The following is a 20,672-nucleotide window of genomic DNA, read 5'->3' on the forward strand; positions in this document are numbered from 1 at the left end:
GGTATTACTCCTCTGGGTGACGGTATTACTCCTCTGCATGTCGGTATTAGTACTATAGGTGTCGGTATTACTCCACTTTGTGACGGTATTACTCATCTGGATGTGGGTATTACTCCTCTGGGTGTCGGTATTACTCCTCTGGTGTCGGTATTACTCCTCTGGATGTCGGTATTCGTCCTCTGGGTGACGGTATTACTTGCCAGGGTGTCGGTATTACTACTCTGCATGTCAGTTATACTTCTCTGGATGTCGGTATTGCTCCTCTGGGTGACGGTATTACTCCTCTTCGCGACGGTTTTACCCCTCTGCTTTTCGGTATTAATCCTCTGGGTGAGAGTATTACTTTTCTGGGTGACGGTATTACTCCGCTGGATTTCGGAATTACTGCCCTGGGTGTCGGTATTACTCCTCTGGGTGTCGCTATTACTCATCTGGGTGTCGGTATTACTCCTCTCGGTGCCGGTATTGCCGCTCTGAGTGTCGGTATTACACTTCTGGGTGTCGATATTAATCCTCTGGGTGTTTGTATTACCCCTCTGCGTGACAGTGTTACTCCTCTGGTGTCGGTATTACTCATCTGCGTGACGGTACTACTCATCTGGATTTCGGTATTACTCATCTGAGTGTTGGTTTTACTCCTCAGGACGTCGGAATTACTCCCATGTGTGACAGTATTACTCCTCTGGGTGACGGTATTACTCCTCTGGGCAACGGTATTACTCCTATTGATGTATATGTTACTCCTCTGGGGTTCGGTATCACTCCATTGGCTCTCGGTACTACACCACTGGCTGTCTGTATTACTCCGCTGGCTGATGGTATTACTTCTCTGGATGTCGGCATTACTCATCTGGATGTCGATTTTACTCCTCTGCTGTTCGGTATTACTCCTCTGGGTGACGGCATTACTCCTCTGGGTGTCGGAATTACTCATCTGGGTGACGGTATTACTCATCTGGATGACGGTATTACTGATCTGGGTGTCTATATTACTACTATGAGTGTCGGTATTACTCCTCTGGATGTCGATATTACTCCTCTGCGTGTCGGTATTACTTCTCTGGATGTCGGTATTGCTCCCCTGGTTGACGGTACTTCTCCTCTCGGTGACGGCATTACCCATCTGGGTGATGGTATTACTCCTCTGAATGTCTGTATTATTCCTCTGCGTGTCGGTATTACTCCTCTCGGTAACGGTATAACTCCCCTGGGTGATCGTATTACTCCTCTGGATATCGGTATTACTCCTCTTTTAGAGAGTAGTACTCTTCTGCATGAAGGTATTACTACTCGGGGTGACGCTATTATTCCTCTGGGTGGCGGTATTACTCCTCTGTTTTTATATTACTCCTCTGGGTGTCCGTAATACTCCTCTGGGTTGATATTACTCCTCCGGGTGATCGTATTTCACAACTGGGCGTCGGCATTGCTCCCCTGCGTCTCACTCCTGCTCCGGTGGGTGTCGGTATTACTCCTCTGGGTGTGGGATTGACTCTTCTGGGTTTCGTTATTACTCCTCTGGATGACGGTATTACTCCTCTGGGTGTTGGTATTACTTATCTGCATGTCGGTATTACTCCTCTGGGTGACGGTATTAGTCCTCTGGGTGTCGGTATTACTCCTCTGGGTGTCGATATTGCATCTCTGGGTGACGGTATTACTCCTCTGGCTGACGGTATTACTCCATTGGGTGTCGGCATTACTCCTCTGGATGTCGACATTCCTCCTCTAAATGTCGGTACTACTCCTCTGGCTGAGGTTATTAGTCCTCTGGATTTCGGTACTACATCTCTGGTTGTCGGTATTACTGCTCTGGCTGACGGTATTACTCCTCTGGATGTCGGTAGTATTCATCTGGATGTCGATATTACTCCGCTGGGGTTCGGTATTACTCCTCTGGGAGACGCTATTATTCATCTGTGTATCGGTATTATTCCTCTGGATGTCGGTAGTATTCCACTGGGTGACGGTATTACTCCACTGGGTGACGGTATTAATCCTCTGGGTGATGGTATTAATCCTCTAGATGTCGGTCTTATTCCTCTGGGTGTCGGTATTACTCCTCTCGGTGACGGATTAACTCCCATGAGTGACCGTATTACTCCTCTGGATATCGGCATTACTCCTCTGAGTGACAGTATTACTCCTCTGCATGAAGGTATTACTACTCGGGGTGACGCTATTATTCCTCTGGGTGGCGGTATTACTCCTCTGTTTTGATATTACTCCTCTGGGTGTCCGTAGTACTCCTCTTGGTTGATATTACTCCTCTGGGTGTCATGATTACTCTTCCCGGTGATCGTATTAAACAACTGGGTGTCGGTATTGCTCCCCTGCGTCTCAGTCCTGCTCCGGTGGGTGTCAGTATTACTCCTCTGGGTGTGGGATTGACTCTTCTGGGTTTCGTTATTACTCCTGTGGATGACAGTATTACTCCTCTGGGTGTTGTTATTACTTCTCTGCATGTCGGTATTACTCCTCTGGGTGACGGCATTAGTCCTCTGGGTGTCGGTATTACTCCTCTGGGTGTCGATATTGCATCTCTGGGTGACGGTATTACTCCTCTTCTCGACGGTTTTACTCCTCTGCTTTTCGGTATTAATCTTCTTGGTGAAAGTATTAACTCTCTGGGTGACGGTATTACTTCTCTGGATTTCGGAATTACTGCCCTGGTTGTCGGTATTACTCCTCTGGGTGTCGCTATTACTCATCTGGGTGTCGGTATTACTCCTCTTGGTGCCGGTATTGCTCCTCTGAGTGTCGGTATTACACTTCTGGGTGTCGATATTAGTCCTCTGGGTGTTTGTATTACTCCTCTGTGTGACGGTAGTACTCCTCTGGATGTCGGTATTACTCATTTGGGTGTTGCTTTTACTCCTCTGGACGTCGGAATTACTCCCACGTATGACAGTATTACTCCTCTGGGTGACGGTATTATTCCTCTTGATGTATATGTACTCCTCTGGGGTTTGGTATCACTCCACTGGCTCTCGGTACTACACCACTGGCTGTCGGTATTACCCCTCTGGCTGACGGTATTACTACTCTGGATGCCGGCATTACTCATCTGGATGTCGGTATTACTCCTCTGGATGACGGTATTACTCATCTGGATATCGGTATTACTGATCTGGATGTCGGTATTGCTCCCCTGGGTGACAGTACTTCTCCTCTCGGTGACGGTATTACCCATCTGGGTGATGATATTACTCCTCTGAATGTCTATTATTCCTCTGCGTGTCGGTATTACTCCTCTCGGCAACGGTATAATTCCCATGGGTGATCGTATTACTCCTCTGGATATCGGTAATAGTCCTCTACGTGACAGTATTATTCCCTCCGGTGTCGGTATTACTCCTCTGGGTGTCGGTAGTACTCCTCTGGGTGAAGGTATTACACGCCTTGGTGTTGGTATTAATCCTCTACATTTAGGTAGTATTCCTCTGCGTGTCGGTATTACTCCACTTGGTGACGGTATTACTCCTCTGGATGTCGGTATTACTTCTCTGGGTGTCGGTATTACTCCTCTGGTCGTCGTATTACTCCTCTGTGTGTCGGTATTATTCGTCGTGGTGAAAGTATTACTCTTCTGGATGTCGGCATTACTTCTTTGAATGTCGGTATTACTCCTCTGGGTGACGGTATTAGTCCTCTGGGTGTCGGTATTACTCCTCTGGGTGTCGTTATTGTTCCTCCGGCTGACGGTTTTGCTCCTCTGGGTGTCATTATTGCTGCTCTAGGTGTAGGTATTACTTCTGTGGGTGATGACATTACTCATCTGGGTTTCGGTATTACTTATCTGATCGACAGTATTAATCCTCTGGTATTGGTATTGCTCCTCTGGTTGTCGGGATTACTCATCTCGGTGACGGCTTTACTCCTCTGGGTATCGGTGTTACTCCTCTGGGTGACGACATTACTCCTCTGTGTGACGGTATCGCTCCTCTCAGTGTCAGTACTACTCCTCTAGATGTCGATTGTACTCCTCTGGCTGTCGGTATTACTCTCTGCGTGACAGTATTATTCCTCTGGGTCTCGATATTACTCCACTGGTTGACAGTATTACTCCTCTGGGTCACAGTATTACTCCTCAGTGTTTCGGTACTACTCCTCTGGGTGACAATATTACTCCTCTGGGTGTCGGGATTACACCGCCGGGTGATGGAATTACTCAACTGGGTCTCGGTATTGCTCCTCTGGGTCACTGCATTGCTCCGCTGCGTGTCGGTATTACTCCTCAGGTTGTCGGTATTACTCTTTTGGGATTCGGTATTACTCGTCTGGGTGACGGTATTACTCCTTTGGTGTTGGTATTACTCCTTTGCATGTCGGTATTACTCCTATGGGTGTCGGTATTACTCCACGTTGTGACGGTATTACTCCTCTGGATGTCGGTATTACTCCTCTCGTTGTCGGTATTACTCCTCTGGTGTCGGGCTTACTCCTCTGGGTGTCGGTATTACTCCTCTGGGTGATGGTATTACTCCTCTGGATATCGGTATTATTCCTCTGGATGGTGGTATTACTCCTCTTGTTGACAGTATAACTCCCCTGGGTGACCGTATTACCGCTCTGGATATCGGTATTACTCCTCTGGGTGACAGTATTGCTCCTCTCGATTTAGGTACTACTTCTCGGGGTGAAGCTTTTACTCCTGTGGGTGGCGGTATTACTCCTCTGGTTTGGTCTTACTCATCTGTGTGTCGGTATGACTCCTCTGTGTGTCGATATTACTCATCTGGGTGTTGGTATTACTCCTCTGGGTTGGTATTACTCCTCTGGGTGTCGGGATTACACCGGCGGGTGACGGAATTACTCAACTGGGTGTCGGTATTGCTCCTCTGGGTCTCTGCATTGCTCCGCTGCATGTCAGTATTACTCCTCAGGGTGTCGGTATTACTCATTTGGGTTTCGGTATTACTCATCTGGGTGACGGTATTACTCCTTTGGTGTTGGTATTACTCCTCTGCATGTCGGTATTACTCCTATGGGTGTCGGTATTACTCCACGTTGTGACGGTATTACTCCGCTGGATGCCTGTATTACTCATCTGGGTGTCGGTATTACTCCTCTGGTGTCGGTATTGCTCCTCTGGATAGCGGTATTACTCCACTTGGTGACAATATTACTCAACTGGATGTCGGTATTACTACTCTGGTTGTCGGTGTTACTCCTCTGGGTGACGGTATTACTCCTCTGGTTGAAAATATTACACCTCTGGGTGAAAGTATTACTCCTCTGGTTGTCGGCATTGCAGCTCTGGATATCAGTATTACTGCTCTGGGTTGGTATTACTCGTCGGGGTGTCGGTATTTATCCGCTGCTTGTCGGTATTACTCCTCTGGGTGTCGATATTACTCCTCTGGGTGTCGGTATTACACACCTGGATGTCGGTATTACTCCTCTGGATGTCGGTTTTACTTCTCTGGATGTCAGCATTACTCGCCTGGATGTCGATGTCACTCCTCTGCTGTTCGGCATTACTCCTCTGTGTGACGAAATTACTCCTCTGGATGTCGGTTTTACTCCTCTGGGTGTTGATAATTCTCCTCCGGGTGTCGGTATTACTCCTCTGGATGTCGGCATTGCTCCTCTGTGTATCGGAATTACTGTTGTGGATGTCAGTATTACTCCCCTGGGTGACGGTATTACTCCTCTGGGTGACGGTATTACTCCTCTGGATGATGGTATTACTCCTCTGGGTGTCGGGATTACACCGCCGGGTGATGGAATTACTGAATAGTGTGTCGGTATTGCTCCTCTGGGTCTCTGCACTGCTCCGCTGCGTGTCGGTATTACTCCTCAGGGTGTCAGTATTACTCTGTTGGTTTTCGGTATTACTCCTCTGGTGTTATGTATTACTCCTCTGGGTGTCGGTATTACTCCTCTGGTGTCGGTATTGCTCCTCTGGATAGCGGCATTACTCCTCTTGGTGACAATATTACTCAACTGGATGTCGGTATTACTACTCTTGTTCTCGGTGTTACTCCTCTGGGTGACGGTATTACTCCTCTGGTTGAAAATATTACACCTCTGGGTGAAAGTAGTACTCCTCTGGTTGTCGTCATTGCAACTCTGGATATCAGCATTACTCCTCTGGGTGTCGGTATTGATCCGCTGCTTGTCGGTATTACTCCTCTGGGTGTCGATATTACTCCTCTGGGTGTCGATATTACACACCTGGATGTCGGTATTACTCCTCTGGATGTCGGTTTTACTTCTCTGGATGTCAGCATTACTCGCCTGGATGTCGATATCACTCCTCTGCTGTTCGGTATTACTCCTCTGGGTGTCGGGATTACACCGCCGGGTGACGGAATTACTGAATAGTGTGTCGGTATTGCTCCTCTGGGTCTCTGCACTGCTCTGCTGCGTGTCGGTATTACTCCTCAGGATGTCGGTATTACTCTGTTGGGTTTCGGTATTACTCCTCTGGTGTTCGGTATTACTCCTCTGGGTGACGGTATTACTCCTCTGCATGTCGGTATTAGTACTATAGGTGTCGGTATTACTCCACTTTGTGACGGTATTACTCATCTGGATGTGGGTATTACTCCTCTGGGTGTCGGTATTACTCCTCTGGTGTCGGTATTACTCCTCTGGATGTCGGTATTCGTCCTCTGGGTGACGGTATTACTTGCCAGGGTGTCGGTATTACTACTCTGCATGTCAGTTATACTTCTCTGGATGTCGGTATTGCTCCTCTGGGTGACGGTATTACTCCTCTTCGCGACGGTTTTACCCCTCTGCTTTTCGGTATTAATCCTCTGGGTGAGAGTATTACTTTTCTGGGTGACGGTATTACTCCGCTGGATTTCGGAATTACTGCCCTGGGTGTCGGTATTACTCCTCTGGGTGTCGCTATTACTCATCTGGGTGTCGGTATTACTCCTCTCGGTGCCGGTATTGCCGCTCTGAGTGTCGGTATTACACTTCTGGGTGTCGATATTAATCCTCTGGGTGTTTGTATTACCCCTCTGCGTGACAGTGTTACTCCTCTGGTGTCGGTATTACTCATCTGCGTGACGGTACTACTCATCTGGATTTCGGTATTACTCATCTGAGTGTTGGTTTTACTCCTCAGGACGTCGGAATTACTCCCATGTGTGACAGTATTACTCCTCTGGGTGACGGTATTACTCCTCTGGGCAACGGTATTACTCCTATTGATGTATATGTTACTCCTCTGGGGTTCGGTATCACTCCATTGGCTCTCGGTACTACACCACTGGCTGTCTGTATTACCGTAGTAATACAGTAGTAATACCGACATCCAGTTGAGTAATATTGTCACCAAGAGGATTACAACCGCTATCCAGAGGAGCAATACCGACAACAGAGGAGTAATACCGACACCCAGAGGAGTAATACAGACATCCAGAGGAGTAATACCGACACCCATAGGAGTAATACCAACATGCAGAGGAGTAATACCAACACCAAAGGAGTAATACCGTCACCCAGATGAGTAATACCGAAACGCAAACGAGTAATACCGACACCCTGATGAGTAATACCGACATGCAGCGGAGCAATGCAGAAACCCAGAGGAGCAATACCGACACCCAGTTGAGTAATTCCGTCACCCGCCGGTGTAATCCCGACACCCAGAGGAGTAATACCAACCCAGAGGAGTAATACCAACACCCAAATGAGTAATATCGACACACAGAGGAGTCATACCGACACCCAGACGAGTAATACCAAACCAGAGGAGTAATACCGCCACCCACAGGAGTAATAGCTTCACCCCGAGGAGTAGTACCTAAATCGAGAGGAGTAATACTGTCACCCAGAGGAGTAATACCGATATCCAGAGGGGTAATACGGTCACCCAGGGGAGTTATACTGTCAACAAGAGGAGTAATACCAACACCCAGAGGAATAATACCGATATCCAGAGGAGTAATACCATCACCCAGACGAGTAATACCGTCACCCAGTGGAGTAATACCGTCACCCAGAGAAGTAATACTTTCACCCAGAGGATTAATACCGAAAAGCAGAGGAGTAAAACCGTCGCGAAGAGGAGTAATACCGTCACCCAGAGGAGCAATAGCGACATCCAGAGAAGTATAATTGACATGCAGAGGAGTAATACCGACACCCAGACGAGTAATACCGTCACCCAGAGGACGAATACCGACATCCAGCGAAGTAATACCGAAATCCACGTGAGTAATACTTTCACCCATAGGATTAATACCGAAAAGCAGAGGAGTAAAACCGGCGCGAAGAGGAGTAATACCGACACCCAGATGAGTAATACCGACACCAGAGGAGTAATACCGTCACCGTGAGGAGTAATATCGACATCCAGAGGAGTAATACCGTCACAACGTGGAGTAATACCGACACCCATAGGAGTAATACCGATACCCAGAGGAGTAATGCCATCACCCAGATGAGTAATACCGACAACCGGAGGAGCAATACCAAAACCCAGCTGAGTAATGTCATCACACAGTGGAGTAATACCTACACCCAGAGGAGAAATATCAACATCCAGAGCAGCAATACCAATACTCAGAATTGTAATACTGATATCCAGAGAAGTAATACCGTCACCCAGAGGAGTAATACCGAAACGCAGAGGAGTAAAACCATCAGGAAGAGGATTAATAACATCACGCAGATGAGTAATACTGTAAACCAGAGGATTAATACAGACGCCACAGGATTAATGCAGACACCCAGGTGAGTCATATTGTCAGCCAGAGGAATAATACTGATAACCAGAGAAGTAATACCGTCATCAAGAAGAGTAATATTGTCACAAAGAGAAGTAATACCGACAGCCAAAGGAGTAATCTCGACACACAGAGGAGTAATATTGCTACTCAGGTGAGTACTGCCGACACACTGAGGACTAATACTGTGACCAGAGGAGTAATACTGTCAACAGGTGGTGTAATACCGAGTCCCAGAGGAATAATACCGGAACACAGATGAGTAATGCCATCGGCCAGAGGAGTAATACCTACATCCAGAGGAGTAATACTGCCACCCAGAGGAGCAATACCGGCAGCCAGAGGAGTAATACCGACATCCACACGAGTAAGACCGTCGCCCAGAGGAGCAAGACCGACACCCTGAGGACTAATACCGACACCCATAGGAGTAATGCAGACACACAGAGGATTAATATCGACATCCAGAGGAGCAATACCAACATTCTGAGGAGCAGTAACTACACCAAGAGGAGTAATACCGAGATCCAGAGGAGTAATAGCGACACCCAGAGGTGTAATACCGACACTCAGAGGCGTAATACCGAAATCCAGAGGTTTGATGCCGTCATTCAGAGAAGTAATACTGTCATCCAGAGGAATAATACCGAATAGCAGGGAAGCAAAACCTTCACGAAGAGGAGTAATACAGTCACCCAGAGGAGCAATACCGACACCCAGAGGAGTGATATCGTCAGCCAGAGGTGTAATACCGACATCCAGAGAAGTAATACCACCATCCAGAGGAGCAATACTGTCGCCAACAGGAGAAATACCGATGCCCAGAGGAGTAATACCGACATGCAGAGGTGTAATACCAACTCCCATAGGAGTAATACTGTCACCCACAGGAGTAATACAGACACCAGATTGTTAATACCGACACCCAGATGAGTAATATTGTCAGCCAGAGGAGTAATACTGATAACCAGACGAGTCATACCGTCACCCAGAGGAGTAATATTGTGACAGAGAGGATTAATACCGACAGCCAGAGGAGTAATCCCGTCACCCAGAAGAGTAATATTGTCACCCAGAGCAGTACTACCGACACACTGAGGAGTAATAATGTCACCCAGAGGAGTAATACTGTCACCCAGTGGAGTAATACTGAGACCAAGAGGAATAATACTGTCACCCAGAGAGTAATACCGACAGCCAGAAGATTAATATCGTCATCTAGAGGAGTAGTACTGACACCGAGAGGAGCAATACCGCCACCCAGACGAGTAATAGCGTCACCCAGAGAAGTAATGCCGATACCCAGAGGAGTAATGCTGTCGACCAGAGGAGTATTACCAAAACCCAGATGAGTAATGCCATCGCCCAGAGGAGTAATACCTACATCCAGAGGAGCAATACTGACACCCAGAGGAGCATTACCGACAGCCAGAGGAGTAATACCGGCATCCACATGAGTAAATCCGTCACCCAGACGAGTAATACCGTCACCCAGAGAAGTAATGCCGATACCCAGAGGAGTAATACTGTCGACCAGAGGAGTAATACCAGAACCCAGATGAGTAATGCCATCGCCCAGAGGAGTAATACCTACATCCGGAGGAGCAATACTGACACCCAGAGGAGCAATAGCGACAGCCAGAGGAGTAATACCGACATCCACAGGAGTGGATCCGTCACCCAGAGGAGCAAAGCCGACACCCAGAGGAGTAATACCGACACCCAGAGGAGTAATGCAGACACACAGAGTATTAATATCGACATCCAGAGGAGCAATACCAACATTCGGAGGAGCAATAACTACACCGAGAGGAGTAATACCGACATCCAGAGAAGTAATAGCGACACCCAGAGGTGTACTACCGACACTCAGAGGCGTAATACCGAAATCCAGAGGTTTGATGCCGTCATCCAGAGAAGTAATATTGTCATCCAGAGGAATAATACCGAATATCAGGAGAGCAAAATCGCCACGAATAGCAGTAATACCGTCACCCAGAGGAGCAATACCGAAACCCAGAGGAGTGATATCGTCACCCAGAGGGGTAATACCGACATCCAGAGAAGTAATGCCACCATCCAGAGGAGCAATACTGTCGCCAACAGGAGATATACTGGCACCCATAGGAGTAATACCTACAACCAGAGGAGTAATACCGACAGCCAGAGGAGTAACACCGAGAGGCGGAGGAATAATCCCGTCACCCAGAGGAGTAATATTGTCTTCGAGAGCAGTACTACCGACATACTGAGTAGTAATACTGTCAACCAGAGGAATAATACTGTCACCCAGTGGATTAATACTAAGACCCAGAGGAATAATACTGTCACCCAGAGACTAATACCGACAGCCAGAAGAGTAATATCGACATCTAGAGGAGTAGTACCGACACAGAGATGAACAATACCGCCACCAAGACGAGTAATACCGTCACCCAGAGAAGTAATACCGATACCCAGAGGAGTAATGCCGTCACCCAGATGAGTAATACCGACAAAAAGAGGAGCAATACCAACACCCAGAGGATTAATACTGTAACCAGAGGAGTAATACCGAAAACCAGATCAGTAATGTTGTCATCCAGATGAGTAATACCTACATCCAGAGGAGCAATACCGACACCCATAGGCGCAACACTAACACAGAGATGAGTAATACCGATTTCCAGAGGTGTAATACCATCACCCAGAGGAGTAATAACGAAACGCAGGGGAGTAAAACCGTCACGAAGAGGAGTAATGCCATCACACAGAGGAGTAGTACTGTCACCCAGAGGAATAATACAGACACCACATGATTAATACAGACACCCAGATGAGTAAATATTGTCAGCCAGAGCAATAATACTGATAACCAGAGGAGTAATGCCGTCACACAGAAGAGTAATATTGTCACCCAGAGAAGTAATACCGACAGCCAGAGGTGTAATCCCGACTCCCAGAGGAGCAATAATGCCACCCAGATGAGTACTACCGACACACTGAGGACTAATACTGTGACAAGAGGAGTAATACTGTCAACCGGAGGAGTAATACCATCACACAGAGGAGTAATACTGTCACCCATAGGAGTAATACAGACACCAGATTATTAATACCTACACCCAGATGAGTAAAATTGTCAGCCAGACGAGTAATACTAATAACCAGAGGAGTAATACCGTCACCCAGAGGAGTAATATTGTCACCAAGAGTAGTAATACCGACAGCCAGAGAAGTAATCCCGTCACCCAGAGGAGTAATATTGTCACCCAGAGCAGTACTACGACACACTGAGAAGTAATACTGAGACCCAGAGGAATAATACTGCCACCCAGAGAGGAATACCGACAGCCAGTATAGTAATATCGACATCTAGAGTAGTACTGACACCGAGAGGAGCAATACCGCCACCCAGACGAGTAATACCGTCAACCAGAGAAGTAATACCGATACCCAGAGGAGTAATGCCGTCACCCAGATGAGTAATTCCGACAACCAGAGGAGCAATACCAACACCCAGAGGACTAATACTGTAACCAGAGGAGAAAAACCGAAAACCTAATCAGTAATGCCTTCATCCAGAGGAGTAATACCTACACCCAGAGGGGCAATACCGACACACAGAGGAGCAACACCGATACCCAGAGGAGTAATAAGGATTTCCAGAGGTGTAATACAGTCACCCAGAGGAGTAATGGCGAAACGCAGGGGAGTAAAACCGTCACGAAGAGGAGTAATGACATCACACAGAGGTGTAATACTGTCACCCAGAGGAGTAATACAGACACCACATGATTAATACAGACACCCAGATGAGTAATATTGTCAGCCAGAGCAATAATACTGAAAACCAGAGGAGTAATACCGTCACCGAGAGGAGTAATTTTGGAACCCAGAAGAGTAATACCGACAGCCAGAGGAGTAATTCCGACACACAGAGGAGTAATATTGTCACCGAGATGAGTACTACCGAAACACTGAGGAGTAATACTGTGACCCAGAGGAGTAATACTGTCACGCAGAGAGTAATACCGACAGCCAGAGGCGTACTATCGACATCTAGAGGAGTAGTGCCGACACTGAGAGGAGCGATATCGTCACCCAGATGAGTAATGTCGTCACCCAGAGGAGTAATACCGATATCCAGAGGAGTAATGCCGTCACCGAGTTGAGTAATCCCGACAACCAGAGGAGCAATACCAATACCAAGAGGAGTAATACTGTCGACCAGAGGAGTAATACCGAACCCAAGATGAATAATGTCATCACCCAGAGGAGTAATACCTACACCTAGAGCAGCAATAATGACACACAGAGGAGCAATACCGTCAGCCGGAGGAACAATAACGACACCGAGAGGAGTAATACCGTCACCCTGAGGAGTAATAGCTACACCCTGATGAGGAATAGCGACACCCAGAGGCGTAATACAGAATTCCAGAGGGGTGATGCCGTCACTCAGAGAAGTAATACTGTCACCCAGAGGAATAATATCGTACAGCAGTGGAGCAAAACGGTCACGAAGAGGAGTAATATCTTCACCCAGAGGAGCAATATCGAGACCCAGAGGAGTGATACCGACACCGAGTTGAAAAATACCGACACCCAGATGAGTAATACCGACACCAAGAGGAGTAATACCGATACTCAGACGAGTAATACCAAACCAGAGGAATAATACCGCTACCCAGAGGAGTAATAGCTTCACCACGAGTAGTAATAACTTCATCCAGAGGAGCAATACTGTCACCCAGAGGAGAAATACCGATATCCAGAGAAGTAATACGGTCAGCCAGGGGAGTTAAGCCGTCACTGAGAGGAGTAATACCGACACCCAGTGGAATAATACCGACATCCAGAGGATTAATACCATCACCCACAGGAGTAATACCGTCACCCAGAGGAGTAATACCGTCACCCAGGGGAGTAATACCGACATACAGAGGCGTCATTCCGACACGCAGAATTGCAATACTGACATCTAGAGGAGCAATACCGACATCCAGAGGAGCAATACTACACCGAGAGGAATAATACCGACACACAGAGCAGTAATACCCACACCCAGAGATGTAGTACCGAAACCCAGAGGACTAATACCCTCAGCCAAAGGAGTAATATCGACATTTAGAGGAGGAATACCTACATCCAGAGGAGTAATGCCGACACCCAATGGAGTAATACCGACACCCAGATGATGAATACCGACATCCAGAGGAGTAATACCGAAACGCAGTGGAGTAATATCGACAACCAGGCGAGTAATAACAACCCAGAGGAGTAATACCGTCACCCAGAGATGCAATATCGACACCCAGAGGAGTAATACCGAAACCCAGAGGAATGATTCCGTCACCCAGAGGAGTAATACCGACATGCAGAGAAGTAATACCAACACCCAGAGGAGTAATACCGTCATCCAGAGGAGTAATAACGAAACGCAGAAGAGTCAATCCCACAACCAGAGGAGTAATACCGACACCCACCGGAGCAGGACTGAGATGCAGGGGAGCAATACCGACGCCCAGTTATGTAATACGTCACCCGGAAGAGTAATCACGACACCCAGAGGAGTAATATGAACCCAGAGGAGTACTACGGACACCCAGAGGAGTAATATCAAAGCAGAGGAGTAAAACCGCTACCCAGAGGAATAATAGCGTCACCCCGAGTAGTAATACCTTCATGCAGAGGGGTAATACTGTCACCCAGAGGAGTAATACCTATATCCAGAGGAGTAATACGGTCACTCATGGGAGTTAATCCGTCACCGAGAGGAGTAATAGCGACACCCAGAGGAATAAGACCGACATCTAGAGGATTAATACCATCACCCAGAGGATTAATACCGTCACCCAGTTGAGTAATACCGTCACCCAGTGGAGTACTACCGACATCCAGAGGAATAATAATGATACACAGATGAATAATAACGTCTCCCAGAGGAGTAATACCGACATCCAGATGAATACTACTGACATCCAGAGGAGTAATACCGTCAGCCAGAGCAGTAATACCGACAACCAGAGATGTAGTACCTAAACCCAGAGGACTGATACCCTCAGCCAGAGGAGTAATACCGACATTTATAGAAGGAATACCGACATCCAGAGGAGTAATGCCGACACCCAATGGAGTAATACCGACACCCAGATGATGAATACCAACATCCAGAGGAGTAATACCGACACGCAGTGGAGTAATATCGACAACCAGGCGAGTAATAACAACCCAGAGGAGTAATACCGTCACCCAGAGATGCAATATCGACACCCAGAGGAGTAATACCGACACCCAGAGGACTAATACCGTCACCCAGAGGAGTAATACCGACATTCAGAGAAGTAATGCCGACATGCAGAAGAGTAATACTTTCAACAAGACGAATAATACCGACACACAGAGGAGTAATACGACAACCACAGGAGTAATACCGACACCCAGAGTAGTAATACCGACATCTAGAGGAGTAATACAGTCACCAAGTGGAGTAATACCGACACGCAGAGGTATAATACCGAAATGTAGAGGAGTAATACCAACACCAAGACGAGTAATACCGTCACCCAGAGGAGTAATACCGACACCCAGCGAAGCAATACCGAGACACAGAGGAGCAATACCGACAACAAGTTGAGTAATACCTTCACCCAGAAGAGTACTACCGATACCCAGAGGAGTAATACCGACACCCGGAGGAGCAATACTCTCATGTAGAGGACTATTACCGATATCCAGAGGAGTAATACGATCACCCAGGGGAGTTATACCGTTACCGAGAGGAGTAATACCGACACGCAGAGGAATAATACAGACATTCAGAGGAGTAATACCATCACCCAGATGGGTAATAGCATCACCGAGAGGAGAAGTACTGTCACCCAGGGGAACAATACCGACATCCAGAGAAGTAATACCGATAGCAGAGGAGTAATCCCGACATCCAGAGGAGTAACACCGACACCCATAGTAGTAATGTAGACACCCAGATCAGTAATAACGACATCCAGATGAGTAATACCGTCATCCAGAGGAGTAATACGGACATCCAGATGAGTAATGCCGACATCCAGAGAAGTAATACCGTCATCCAGAGGAGTAATACCGTCATCTAGAGGAGTAATACGGACATCCAGATGAGTAATGCCGACATCCAGAGGAATAATACCGTCACCCAGAGGAGTAATACTCTCATACATGGGAGTCATTCCGACGTCCAGAGGAGTAATACCGTCACCCAGAGGAGTAATACAAACACCCAGAGGACTAATATCGACACCCAGAAGTGCAATACCGACACTCAGAGGAGCAATACCGGCACCGAGAGGAGTAATACCGACACCCAGATGAGTAATAGCGACAACCAGAGGAGTAATACTGACAACCAGGGCAGTAATTCCGAAATCCAGAGGAGTAATACCGTCACCCAGAGGAGCAATACCGACATCCAGAGAAGTATAACTGACATGGAGGGGAGTAATACCGACACCCAGGCGAGTAATACTTTCACCAAGCGGAGCAATACCGACACCCAGAGGAGTAAGAATGACACCAGAGGAGTAATACCGACACCCAGAGGAGTAATACGGTCACCGAGGAGTAATACAAACACGCAGCGGACTAATATCGACACCCCTAAGTGTAATACCGACACTCAGAGGAGCAATACCGGCACCGAGGGCAGTAATTCCGAAATCCAGAGGAGTAATACCGTCACCCAGAGAAGTAATACTTTCACCCAGAGGAATAATACCGAAAAGCAGAGGAGTGAAACCGTCGCGAAGAGGAGTAATACTGTCACCAAGATTAGCTATACCGAGACCCAGAGGAGTGATACCGATACCGAGAGGAGAAATACCGACACCCAGTGGAGTAATACCGACACCCAGAGATGTAGTACCGAAACCCAGAGTACTAATACCCTCAGCCAGAGGAGTAATACCGACATTTAGAGGAGGAAAACCGACATCCAGAGGAGTAATGCCGACACCCAGTGGAGTAATACCGACACCCAGATGATGAATACCGACATCCAGAGGAGTAATACCGACACGCAGTGGAGTAATATCGACAACCAGGCCAGTAATAACAATCCAGATGAGTAATACCTTCACCCAGAGATGCAATATCGACACCCACAGGAGTAATACCGACACCCAGAAGACTAATTCCGTAACCCAGAGGAGTAATACCGACATTCAGTGAAGTAATGCCGACATCCAGTGGAGTAATACTTTCACCCAGTGGATTAATACCGAAAAGCAGAGGAGTGAAACCGTCGCGAAGAGGAGTAATACCGTCACCCAGAGGAGCAATACCGACATCCAGAGAAGTATAACTGACATGCAGGGGAGTAATACCGACACCCAGACGACTAATACTGTCACCCAGAGGACGAATACCGACATCCAGAGAAGTAATACCGACATACAGATGAGTAATACTTTCACCAAGCGCAGTAATACCGACACCCAGAGGAGTAGGAATGACACCAGAGGAGTAATACCGACACCCAGAGGAGTAACACCGTCACCCAGAGGCGTAATACAAACACCCAGAGGACTAATATCGACACCCATAAGTGTAACACCGACAATCAGAGGAGCAATACCGGCACCGAGAGGAGTAATACCGACACCCAGAGAAGTAATACTTTCACCCAGAGGATTAATACCGAAAAGCAGAGGAGTAAAACCGTCGCGAAGAGGAGTAATACCGTCACCCAGAGGAGCAATAGTGACACCAAGAGAAGTATAACTGACATGCAGAGAAGTAATACCGACACCCAGACGAGTAATACCGTCACCCAGAGGACGAATACCGACATCCAGAGAAGTAATACCGACATCCAGGTGAGTAATACTTTCACCCATAGGATTAATAACGAAAAGCAGAGGAGTAAAACCGGCGCGAAGAGGAGTAATACCGACACCCAGAGAAGTAATACCGACACCAGAGGAGTAATACCGACACCGAGAGGAGTAATACCGACATCCAGAGGAGTAATACCGTCACAACGTGGAGTAATACCGACACCCATCGGAGTAATACCGACATGCAAAGGAGTAATACCAACACCAAAGGAGTAATACCGTCACCCAGAGGAGTAATACCGAATCCTAAAAGAGTAATACCGACATCCTGAGGAGTAATACCGACACGCAGCGGAGCAATGCAGAGACCCAGAGAAGCAATACCGAGAACCAGTTGAGTAATTCCTTCACCCGGCGGTGTAATCCCGACACCCAGAGGAGTAATATTGTCACCCAGAGGAGTACTACCGAAACAGTGAGGAGTAATACTGTGACCCAGAGGAGCAATACTGTCAACCAGTGGAGTAATATCGAGACCCAGAGGAACAATACTGTCACGCAGAGAGTAATACCGACAGCCAGAGGAGTGCAATCGACATCTAGAGGAGTAGGACTGACATTGAGAGGAGCGATACCGTCACCCAGAGGAGTAATACCAACCCAGAGGAGTAATACCAACACCCAGATGAGTAATATCGACACACAGAGGAGTCATACCGTCACCCAGACGAGTAAGACCAAACCAGAGGAGTAATACCGCCACCCACAGGAGTAATAGCATCACCCCGAGTAGAAGTACCTAAATCGAGAGGAGTAATACTGTCACTCAGAGGAGTAATACCGATATCCAGAGGTGTAATACGGTCACCCAGGGGAGTTATACTGTCAACAAGAGGAGTAATACCAACACCCAGAGGAATAATACCGATATCCAGAGGAGTAATACCATCACCCAGAGGAGTAATACCGTCACCCAGTGGAGTAATACCGTCACCCAGAGAAGTAATACTTTCACCCAGAGGATTAATACCGAAAAGCAGAGGAGTAAAACCGTCGCGAAGAGAAGTAATACCGTCACCCAGAGGAGCAATAGCGACATCCAGAGAAGTATAACTGACATGCAGAGAAGTAATACCGACACCCAGACGAGTAATACCGTCACCCAGAGGACGAATACCGACATCCAGAGAAGTAATACCGACATCCAGGTGAGTAATACTTTCACCCATAGGATTAATACCGAAAAGCAGAGGAGTAAAACCGGCGCGAAGAGGAGTAATACCGACACCCAGAGAAGTAATACCTACACCAGAGGAGTAATACCGACACCGAGAGGAGTAATACCGACATCCAGAGGAGTAATACCGTCACAACGTGGAGTAATACCGACACCCATAGGAGTAATACCGACATGCAAAGGAGTAATACCAACACCAAAGGAGTAATACCGTCACCCAGAGGAGTAATACCGAATCCCAAAAGAGTAATACCGACATCCTGAGGAGTAATACCGACACGCAGCGGAGCACTGCAGAGACCCAGAGAAGCAATACCGAGAACCAGTTGAGTAATTCCTTCACCCGGCGGTGTAATCCCGACACCCAGAGGAGTAATATTGTCACCCAGAGGAGTACTACCGAAACAGTGAGGAGTAATACTGTGACCCAGAGGAGCAATACTGTCAACCAGTGGAGTAATATCGAGACCCAGAGGAACAATACTGTCACGCAGAGAGTAATACCGACAGCCAGAGGAGTACAATCGACATCTAGAGGAGTAGGACTGACATTGAGAGGAGCGATACCGTCACCCAGAGGAGTAATGTCGTCACCCGGAGGAGCAATACCGATACCCAGAGGAGTAATGCCGTCACCGAGATGAGTAATCCCGACAACCAGAGGAGCAATACCAATACCAGAGGAGTAATACTGTCGACCAGATAAGTAATACCGAAACCCAGATGAGTAATGTCACCACCCAGAGGAGTAATACCTACACCTAGAGCAGCAATAATGACACCCAGAGGAGCAATACCGTCAGCCGGAGGAACAATAACGACACCGAGAGGAGTAATACCGATATCCAGAGGAGTAATAGCGACACCCAGAGGAGTAATAGCGACACCCAGAGGCGTAATACAGAAATCCAGAGGGGTGATGCCGTCACCCAGAGAAGTAATACTGTCATCCAGAGGAATAATATCGTACAGCAGTGGAGCAAAACGGTCACGAAGAGGAGTAATACCTTCACCCAGAGGAGAAATATCGAGACCCAGAGGAGTGATACCGACACCGAGAGGAGAAATACCGACACCCAGACGAGTAATACCGATACCAAGATGAGTAATACCTATACCCAGACGAGTAATACCAAACCAGAGGAATAATACAGCTACCCAGAGGAGTAATAGCGTCACCACGAGTAGTAATGCCTTCATCCAGAGGAGTAATACCGTCACCCAGAGGAGTAATAATGACATCTAGAGGAGTAATACCGACATCCAGAGGAGCAATACTACACCGAGAGGAATAATACCGACACACAGAGCAGTAATACCGACACCCAGAGATGTAGTACCGAAACCCAGAGGTCTAATACCCTCAGCCAAAGGAGTAATACCGACATTTAGAGGAGGAATACCTACATCCAGACGAGTAATGCCGACACCCAATGGAGTAATACCGACACCCAGATGATGAATACCGACATCCAGAGGAGTAATACCGACACGCAGTGGAGTAATATCGACAACCAGGCGAGTAATAACAACCCAGAGGAGTAATACCGTCACCCAGAGATGCAATATCGACACCCAGAGGAGTAATACCGAAACCCAGAGGAGTAATACCGACATGCAGATAAGTAATACCAACACCCAGAGGAGTAATACCGTCATCCAGAGGAGTAATAACGAAACGCAGAAGAGTGAATCCCACACCCAGAGGAGTAATACCGACACCCACCGGAGCAGGACTGAGACGCAGGGGAGCAATACCGACGCCCAGTTGTGTAATACGATCACCCGGAAGAGTAATCACGACACCCAGAGGAGTAATATCAACCCGGAGGAGAACTACGGACACCCAGAGGAGTAATATCAAAACAGAGGAGTAATACCGCCACCCAGAGGAATAATAGCGTCACCCCGAGTAGTAATACCTTCATGCAGAAGAGTAATACTGTCACC

At 47.5% G+C, this 20,672-nt stretch overlaps 2 protein-coding genes across 2 annotated transcripts; both read left to right on the forward strand.

The window, feature by feature from the left end:
• Positions 1–8,404: 8,404 nt before the first annotated feature.
• LOC139269188 (GATA zinc finger domain-containing protein 14-like) lies at positions 8,405–13,350 on the forward strand. The gene is made up of 3 exons (XM_070888280.1): positions 8,405–8,697; positions 10,356–11,049; positions 12,967–13,350. Exons 1-3 carry the CDS (start codon positions 8,405–8,407, stop codon positions 13,348–13,350), a joined length of 1,371 nt encoding a protein of 456 aa, XP_070744381.1.
• A 697-nt stretch (positions 13,351–14,047) lies between these two features.
• LOC139269189 (uncharacterized) lies at positions 14,048–19,871 on the forward strand. The gene is made up of 3 exons (XM_070888281.1): positions 14,048–14,224; positions 17,273–17,524; positions 19,488–19,871. The coding sequence occupies exons 1-3, from the start codon at positions 14,048–14,050 to the stop codon at positions 19,869–19,871; spliced, it is 813 nt and encodes a 270-aa protein (XP_070744382.1).
• The last annotated feature ends 801 nt before the right edge of the window (positions 19,872–20,672 follow it).

Source organism: Pristiophorus japonicus, chromosome 8 (genome assembly GCF_044704955.1).
Source record: "Pristiophorus japonicus isolate sPriJap1 chromosome 8, sPriJap1.hap1, whole genome shotgun sequence".
Taxonomy (NCBI): Eukaryota; Metazoa; Chordata; class Chondrichthyes; family Pristiophoridae; genus Pristiophorus; species Pristiophorus japonicus.

Bases quoted from the DNA above. Each gene is read 5' to 3' on its own strand.
- LOC139269188 (XM_070888280.1), top strand. From the start codon at position 8,405: ATGAGTAATACCGACAACCGGAGGAGCAATACCAAAACCCAGCTGAGT. The intron at 8,698-10,355 runs GTGAGTCATATT...CGACATCCACAG, and splicing joins GGATTAATGCAGACACCCAG to GAGTGGATCCGTCACCCAGA. The intron at 11,050-12,966 runs GTAATATCGACA...ACCTACACCTAG, and splicing joins TAATACCGACAGCCAGAAGA to AGCAGCAATAATGACACACA.
- LOC139269189 (XM_070888281.1), top strand. From the start codon at position 14,048: ATGCAGAGAAGTAATACCAACACCCAGAGGAGTAATACCGTCATCCAG. The intron at 14,225-17,272 runs GTAATCACGACA...ACCGACAATCAG, and splicing joins GTAATACGTCACCCGGAAGA to AGGAGCAATACCGGCACCGA. The intron at 17,525-19,487 runs GTGAGTAATACT...ACCTACACCTAG, and splicing joins GAAGTAATACCGACATCCAG to AGCAGCAATAATGACACCCA.